This window comes from Charadrius vociferus, unplaced genomic scaffold, assembly GCF_000708025.1.
Source record: "Charadrius vociferus isolate BGI_N301 unplaced genomic scaffold, ASM70802v2 scaffold600, whole genome shotgun sequence".
In the NCBI taxonomy this organism is placed as follows: domain Eukaryota; kingdom Metazoa; phylum Chordata; class Aves; order Charadriiformes; family Charadriidae; genus Charadrius; species Charadrius vociferus.
Genome location: NW_009646404.1, coordinates 1,188,701 through 1,197,612, shown reverse-complemented (window position 1 = coordinate 1,197,612; position 8,912 = coordinate 1,188,701). Strand labels below are relative to the sequence as shown.

Sequence of the window (8,912 nt, the reverse complement as noted above, 5' to 3'; positions counted from 1 at the left end):
GCGGGGGCTGCCCCCGCACGAAGCAACCCGGGCGGCTGCCGGGTACCGGCTCATTCGTGGAGGCGAAAGGGAGCGGCCGGCTGGAGACCTGGCATTTTCAGGAGGTTTTCTTCCCTCTCAGCAGAGATGAAGGAGCGCCCCGGCTTCATCTGTCACTCCAGCGCTGCCGCACAGAGCCGTAGGCGCCGTGTTATGTCCTTGAGACACAGACCGATGCCATCTGGGCAAAATGCCACGAGATCCCTGGAGACCGGGGAGTATCGCGCTGCATCCGAGAGCCGCACGGAGCGTCGAGCACGCCGCCGCGATCAACAAATATTAACTGCTTTGTGGCTGGGGCGAAGCGCGGGAGCAGGGGGTGCGTGGGGGGACGGCTCAGCAGGGAGCCGGGGAGCTGGCACGCTGTTAACCCTGCGCCAGGCATCCCTCCGGCGGGGGCTGCTCCCACGCACGGGCCAGGGGGCAGTGGGCAGGTCTCAGTGGGGCCGGCAGGACACGGAGCACTGATGCACCTCGATGCTATGGGACACGGATGCTCGGAGTGCTCCATCGCCACCTCTGCACCAGCAGCGCTGGTGGATGCTGTGCTCTGTGGGGCTTCACAGCTCTCCGATGAGGCCATCCGGGCACACGGGGCTGCCTGAGCATCCCCTCTCCACAGCTGCCCCCCAGGCAGCGCCCGCAGGACCCCCACAGAGGGGAAGTCATCCAAGGGATACATGCACCGGTCGTGTTGTCACAGGGGAATCAAATGCCCCGACCTGCCCAGATGAGAGCAAGAGCAAAGGGGCACCCAGGGGGTTTGTCCCCGGCTGCAGAGGTGCCCCTGAGTCTCGGGCAGCAGCTGAAGGGCAGGTACCCACCCCTTGCTCCTCCTTGCCTTCTGGTGGCAGATGTCCTGCACGTGGTGCCAGCCAAGCCACTGCCACAGAGCACCATGGCTGCAGGCGACCAGCGGGCACAGCCACAAACAAGCAGCTCCGGTGCGCAGGTCCCCATCAGCGTCCTGGTCATGAAGAGATTAAAAGAGAAGCAAACCAAGCACCGAAGAGGGAGGAGGAGTGAAGCCATTCAGCACAGAGGGATCACGGGTGCTTTTCCCGGGGGAAGGAGCAGTGCCACCGGCTCTGCCGGCGTCCCCAGCGCTGGCTGTGCCCTTCACCGGCACAGGGCAGGCGGCAGCCGGAGCCGGGGAGCTGCAGAAGGCAGGACAGGTTTGCACCGACACCTCACTCCCTTCCTTCCACGAGACACCCAGGAAGAGCACTCTTCCCTAATTTACAGGGTGTAAACCCCACCTCTGGGTTGTGGCTCCGGGGCAGCCAGCGGTGAGACCGGCAGCTGCACAGCCGTGTGTTGAGAACTCTTCCTTACGGAGTTCTCCACTTCTTGTTGCTCGGCACCCAAACTTCAGTTGGGGATTTTTACAATTGTTGCCTCCTCCCCACTCATCGGGGAGGAAAAACTCCAGAGAAACGTCCACCCCCCACTGCCTGCGACGCGGGTGCTGATGATGAACAGCCCCAAATCCCCATCAGCCGGCTGGAGGGTGTCGGGCAAAGCAGAGCACACACGGCCGTGGTGAGAGTGGGGACCGGGACCAGCCATGGACATATCCTGCTCCTCTGCCTGCCCAACGGGACAAACCACCCCAGATCGGCACCTCCCGTACCGAAGCTTCACAGCAAATCGCACCTTCAGCCTCTCCTGGACCAACCCTTGGTCACGGTGTGCATCTACCAGGGAACTGCAGCCCGCTAAGGGGGGAGACCAGAGGACAAAAGGCCTGACCCGCTCGGCTGCCGAAGCACGTGCTCAGCATCCCGGCAGCGCCCGTTCCCTGCCCACAGCCACGGCTGCAGCAGGAGCCCAGCAGCATCCACGCGCTCCGTGAGGCCGCCCAGCACAGCGCTGAGAGGGAGACTGGGGCGGCGTGAGGCGAATCGCATCCGTATTTTAAAAAGGAGAAAATTCAATATTTTTTGGGGAAAAAAAAGTGATGTAAGAAAAGTAACAGTCCTGGCAACCCTAGAGCTACTTCAGGCTCCCGAAGAGTCATCATTCAGAGCAGGCTGGTTGAATGTCTGCAGTGCCGAGTTATTGCTGAGACAGACCCAGCTTGTCCTTTTTAACATATTAATTCATTTTTATGGGTTGATCCGTATCAGTTTCTCTTTTTGTTTACGAATTTGGGCCCTCCCTGGGAGCAGACAACGTCCTCTGCACAGAGCCCCCCCGGAGCCACGGGTCCAGGCGCCTTCACCCAGGGACCAAAGTGGCACGAGGGTCTGGCACGGGGGTGCCCGAAGGAGCGGTCTCAGCCCCTGTGACACCTGAGCCAGCTGCACCCAAACCCGAAATTGTTCTTCTTCACAGCTGATGTCTGCCCCGACCACCTTTGTGTGAGACTGAGATCAGCTTTAAAATCAGACTTCAAAAAAACTGCAACCAAAGCGGCCCTGTGCTGTCCCTCATCACAGAAGTCCTTTTCTCCCTCCAGATCCCACGCACGAGACCTGGAAACTAGTCCAACACCGGGGTGAGCGGGCAGAGGAGCTGCTGGAGCTTCCAGCAGGGAGGATGCTGCCCATTGCCCGGAGCTGGGAGAGCCGCCCCAGAGCCACAGCAGGGACCTTCTCGGGACCACGGGAGAAGTCCCATTTTTCCCAGCCCTGCACAAACCCTCTGCAGCGGGGACCTGCGTCTGCCTGGGGTGTGAGAAATCCCCAGGGGAGCCAAGGGCCATCCCCGCCCGGCCGAGACTTTACGAAAAGGGCCTTCTTGCTCTTTGCTGTGGGAATGAGCTGGAAGGGGAAAACGTCAGATAAAGCCAAGGTTGAATGAGTGAAGGGAACCGTAAGTCTTTTTGTTTCTCCAACTCCTCCTGCTGCACTTGCCATCGCCGGTGGGCTCAGCTCTCGGGGAGCTGCCCCCCAGGAGCCCTGTGCTCCCCCACTACCTCCGCCGCGGGACCCTTCCTTCCCCCTCGGTCCCAAGGGTTTTGGTGGAGGTAGAGCCATGGGTCGGCACCTCTTACCCATTCCTTTCTGCTCCCGAGATCCCCGGTTACATTTTCCTGGCCACGATTTGACAAGTCTTCCATTACCTACATCAAAACCCAACACGGGCTCACCTGGCTGGAGTGCGGCGGGTCCCTCCTCGCCCCGGTGGCTCTGCAGCCAGCGAAGCAGCCAGAGGGTCTCGCAGGGGTGCGGAGCTGCCCCCGGCCTCGGCCACGCACAGGGAAAGGCAGCAGCAACACTCCAAAGCCTCATCTCAGCCAGCAACAGTGCAGCTTTGACCTGGAAAAATGTTTTTCTTACCAACCCTGAGGACTTACAGGCGCTCTGTGCTGCGGGATGCCACGTCTGCGCCGTGCAGATTGGGCTGAGGACGGGCTCAGATCACACCCGGCTGTGGCCAGCACAGGGCATCCAGGCAAGTCTTGGTGTCCCCTGCCTACCCGGGCCCTACGAGAAACAGCGATGCTGACAGAAGGGATTTCATCGTGTCTCCCTAAATTAGAAGGGTTTAGAAGCCAAACAGTTCCGCGCTTACTCTCAAGCATGGCACTTGAGCGGGGAGGTTTCCTGTCCCTTGCCTGGCACCTTAAATCCCCCTCTCCTGCCCCTGCCAGCCAGGCTGCATGCAGATGTCTGTCTGTCTGGCCGGAGATCCTACTTTCCTGCCATCATCCCAACGCAGGACCCGCTCCGCCCTGCCCTGCCTGCATCTCGTGCTTCGTTAGTCGCTGCAGCTGTGAATTGGGCACACGGAGAATTTGCTGAAGCCCAGCAAAGAACCACTACGTACAGTTAAAATATACATCCAGTTAATTACTGATAATAATGTATTTCCCTCTCCAATACAGCTTCGAGCGAAACTTTTGCTGAGGACGGCAAAGCAAAACGCTTTGTTTCCATTAGTTTTTTTTTTAAATGAAAAAGCCTAATTTGTCTTAACATGACACCAAAAGCCAGCAAAACATTCTTCAGCTCCAGCCTGTGCTCACTAACAATATCTGCGCAGTCACATACCAAGGAGATTCAATTATCTGGCAGAACATGTCCCAGAGGCATTTAGATAATTGCAAACATAAGTACAAAATCTGCCACTAATTATTAAAGAAATACCAAATAAGGAGACCAAATGATAGAAAAGGAGCGTTACTGGGTGCAAAAATCATTCACACACGCTGGAAGGGACGGGGTTTTCACGGGGGTGCGTCTCGGCCGTGCTGGGAAAGCCCGAACCCTGCGGAGCCGGGGGAAAGGCACCGCCGTCCCCACAGCCCCAAAACGGTCCGAAGGACAACGTGTGGGATAGGGGACGAGGCTCCCCCAGCACCAGCACCAAACGCGCCTTGGGGTGAACCCCAAACCCCCACCCCATCCCCGGGGACAGCCCCGGCGGCGGGGCAGGTCCTGGCGAGGCAGCCCCCGGGCAGAGAGATCCTCCGTGCAGTGAGCATCAAGGTGGGCTTTACCTCCTTGTCTGCTTAGATTCGCTTTGTCTTTTCTTTAGAACTGCACGCTCTCTACATGAAGATTTTGGGAAGCAGGAGTTCCCTGAGGGGAAATTCAGGAGCAGGGAGATGCTGGCAAAGCGGCTGGAGGCTGCTGCACCGGTGCTGCCTCCCTCCCCTTCCCAATTACCTTTTGCACAACGTGATGCAGAGACGAGAACCGCGTTCTGTGGTACTTGGGCTGACATTTCTGCTACCTACCCTGCAATAACAGCAATTACGCTGAATATAGGTCACAAATGATTTTTGTTGAATATTCAGCAGCTTGAATCAGAAAACAGGCATATACAAATGGATGTTTTTCCCTATCTCCTCCGTGTAATAGCTACAGATTTCCTTCCAGTGCGCCAGGCAGCGAGAGCAGAAGCAGACAAGATGCTCATTAGACAACATCAAAACATACATCAGAGCTTCAGCGTATCCCACACCGAAGAGCAATCCTGACCAGGGAGGAAAGCGCTGCTCCGCTGCAAACACACGCTTATACCAGGGCACTAGTTTTTTTTGTCGCTTTTAAGAGAGGCTGTTTCAATAACCTAATGCAGGGCCGCTGGGCTCCGTCCTCTGAGATTCCCAGGACCTGCCTACCTGCTCCTTTTCTTCAGCCTTCCCGAGCTGCCTGGGTTCTCATGGTCCCCGGGGGACACGAGCTGACATGTAAAAAGATCCCAAACGTAACCCTGTAAGTCAACAGGAGTTTGGATGCCGAATTGAGCAGAGGCAGGATTTCATGCCATCTGTCCGGTACCGTCCTGCTGTCCTGCCCATGGCACGGCGGAGAATTCCCGAAGCCCAGGAGACCCGGCTTTCCCAGCCCAGCGGCAGCGTCGGGGGGTCGGGATGCCCAATCCGGGTCCCCGTGGAGCATCGCCTGCCCGGCTCTGTCCTGAACCGTGAGATGGCAAAGCATCAGCGGTAGGGTGGAAAGTGGCAGCTGTTGAGGGCTGGTATTTCCAGCTCCAAAGATGATTTGGAGGCTGTTTAACTGTGATTAAAAAAAAAAAAAAAAAAAAAAAAAAGGAAGAGAGAGAAACAAGGCAAAAAAAAAGGAATGAAAACCAACCCCACACTGTGATTCGAAATGGGAACGTGTTCTGCTTATAATTCAGTGCCACTGCTGGTTATTGTTACGATCTATAATTACGGACTGCTTTGCATCCCTTGAGGTTCAGCTTCCTTCCCACCAGTCTTCGGAGTTCAGTCATTTACCCTTCCCGTGTTTGCAGATGCCCTTTGGGTCTGTTCTCCCTTCTCCTCACAAACTCCTCAAGGCACACGGGGGGTCTGACCGGCTGCAGGACACTCCCAGCCACGACCTTCAGCCCTGCCGGGCTCCAAGAAGGAACACTAAAGGTCCACCTGGAAGCAGCAGAGCTTTCCCGTTTTGTCCCCTCCGCTGCCCGCCCGCAGCGTGGCTGCGAGAGCCGTCCCTGAGCACGGAGCTGAGCTCCCAACCGGGGAAGGAGCAGGAGCACAAGCGACGATGCTGCTCCACGCGCCGCCCAGCCGAGGGACTTGGAAGGAAGCCCATGTTTGAGGGCTCCTAAAGGGAAAGCAGCTTCTCCGTGACAGCGTTTTGGCAAAACCAGCGTTATTTAAATACAACAGTTTCTTCAGTCAAAGTAAATAATAATTAAGTAAACCCAATTAAAGTCAGGAACGCTCAAAAATATTCTCAGAAGTGCCCCAGCGTTTGACTCGGCTCCTCGCAGGAGGAGTAGGGGCTCGTTTCAGAGCTGGGGTGGTGGGGACGTGGCCAGTGATGGCTGAGCAGTAGGGCTGGGCACGGGGATGCGCGGGGGCGAGTGGCCGGAGGGTCCGGGCTGCAGGTGGGACGAGGTGGCACAGGGGCGCCTCCACCTCCCCCCCCACCTCGGCACTGCGGCGTCTCAGCTTCCGAGCACTGTTTTGCTCCTGACCCTCAGGGTGGAGGACACACGCTCTCAACACGGGCAGCCTGAAGGTAACCAGCAGATAACAGCTCTGGGGGCACAGCCCACCCCCGGCACTCGGCTTTCACTCTACGCCATGTCCCTGGGGCAGAGCAGGAGCTGCCCTGGCTGTCCCCCCGGCGCCGGAGGGGTCCCTGGGTGAGATTTACAGGAATCAGCCAAAACAGCCCGGGAGGAATCCAAATGTGTCTGAGGATGGACCCACGTGCCCCCAGCTCCGCCGGGCTCAGGGCTGCAGAGCAGGGCAGGGGATGCTGCGAGAGCGTGTACATCCACGCGGCACATCTCGCCGAGCAGGATGTATGTCAAACAGAACATAATTATATCTCTGCGGTGACTATTTTTCCACCATGTCCTCATTTCCATGCTGTCCTTAAAACAAATGCAGAATGTTTTCGCCTGCAACACTGAGTATTTAAGTTGCTCGGGTATCCTTTTGTTCGAAAGGCTCTCTCCTTTCATCAGCATAATAGTAAAAAAAATTAAATTGAGCTCTTTTTGAGGATATCCTTAAAAAGCGCAGGCATCTTGGAGGGATGCCAAGGTGCTTCCTGAGCTGCGCTCGGAGCAGGACGGCGGGCAGAAAGCCTCCCGCCTCATTTAGTCTCTGCTTTGGTTCTCAGCTTGCAGAAAATTGATGAAGGCTGCTGGCTTGGCAGCTACAGCCGTCAGATACGTTTGCAGACATCTTTATTTGTTTTCCCCGTGAAAACATCACGATGTGTCTATGCTGATGGCAACGCTGAAAACAAACCAGGAAAATCCCACCTCCAGCAGACCCCGACCCAAGGAGCTGCGGGGGCGATGACCGAGCCGGCCACCCCGCACAGCCGGGGACCACCGAGGGCACGTGCTGAGCCCCGAGTGGCAACCAGACCCTGGGAGGGCAGACCCCGCTCGCACCCATGGCCGGCAGCGCCGCCGTGCAAAAGGCAGATCGTACAATCCTCGCTTGGCCTCGGCTTTTACCAATCAACAGTCAGCCAGCATGACAAATAATTGTTTGCAGCTGTCATTAGCTGAAAACAAGGCGAATCTGCATATGCTTAATCTTAATTAGGCAGACTTGGCAAGGAGCCCTTGCTCGTTGCTACCAAACAACCGTTTCGCACACAAAAGGGCGACAAAAGCTCAGGCGTCTGCATGCACACACACACACATGAAATGCGGATGGAAAAACCTCCCGCAGAACCTCCTCCTGCCCCGTCCCGCGGAGGGGCCGTGGGGTGGGAGGGCGCCCACCCAGAGCTGCCCCGTGTCCTGACCTCCCGCCACCCCTCCGGCCCGGGTGGGATGCACGGTAGCGGAGCTGCTCTAAATCAAAGCCGAGGAATTTCACCACCGAATGAATCGTTGCTAATTATTCAACTCTTGTTTACCTCTCCGCGGAGCGGGCGTTGACGGACCTCGCCGAGGCATTTCCAGTCGAGGAGGAGGAGGAGAGGAGGTTTGGGTGAGCCGCCGGGGCGGGCTCTGGCGCCGTATCAGGACTTCGAATTTGTGAGCGAAGCCCTCGGCCGCCTGGGGAGGGAAACCGGGTCACGGGCTCGGCAGAGAGCGCCTCCGGCCCCTCGTGCCCGGTGATGACATCAGCGCCACTGCGCCGGGGCAGCACCGGTGCCAGACGTCCCCAGCAAACACAGGCGAAGCCCCAGAGTCCTGCCGAGCACCCCGTCCTCCACACATCTTCCTCCTCATCACCATCATCCTCCTCCTCCAACACCCTCCCGCCCGGATGAGCCTGGCACGACCCAACGGGGCGTTATTTTGCTATCGCACAAATGATGAATACAGCCACGATGGGTCTGGAAAGATGTCATGCCCCACGTGCCGCGGAGCCGGGACCACCTACGAGGGCACTGCGGTTCACCTGGCACCTGTACCGCCGGCACCGCGTGCCCCGCACACCCGCCCCGTGTCAGGCGCTGCCGACTCACGCGTTGCACGCACCGAGCCAGGCAGGAGGAAAGCTGCGTGAGCCCACATGAAAAATGCCAGTCCCGAGTCAGTGCCCTCAACCCACGAGCTCTTACCCAGGAGCCGGCGGGCGGCAGAGCGAGCGGAGGCACCCACATCCCGCGCCCTCGCAGCACGCCGGGCGGGGAGATGCTCGCCGGCAGACGCAGCGAGCCGTCGAGGCGGGTTGAAGGTGTCGGCACGCAGCATCTGGGTGAAAAGAAGATGTAACTCAGATGAGGAACGGGAAAATGTGTTTACTGCAAAGAGACACCGCGCTGATGGGAAACAAAGAAGATGCTCCAGCACAGCGCTGCGGGAAAGTCTCGCTGAGATGAACAGGCCGACCCTGAGATGCGTGCGAGTCGGTGCCGGGCTGGAATGGGGCTCGGAGCTGCGGCTGGATGGGAACAACCAGCTCACCCGGCACGGGAGGAGGCGCTGGGGGAGGGTCAGCACCTCCACCCCCGGCAGTTCAG

At 58.2% G+C, this 8,912-nt stretch overlaps 1 protein-coding gene across 1 annotated transcript in view; it reads right to left on the bottom strand.

Moving 5' to 3' along the window:
• TNRC6A (trinucleotide repeat containing 6A) overlaps window positions 1-8,912 on the bottom strand; it is a 117,399-nt gene that overhangs the window by 100,374 nt on the left and 8,113 nt on the right. The window contains exons 2-4 of the mRNA XM_009895166.1: window positions 8,511-8,643; window positions 7,857-7,998; window positions 1,696-1,757 (exon numbers count right to left, since the gene is read on the bottom strand). Coding sequence (XP_009893468.1) covers window positions 1,696-1,757; window positions 7,857-7,998; window positions 8,511-8,643 — 337 coding nt within the window. The remainder of the gene's footprint in view (window positions 1-1,695; window positions 1,758-7,856; window positions 7,999-8,510; window positions 8,644-8,912) is intronic.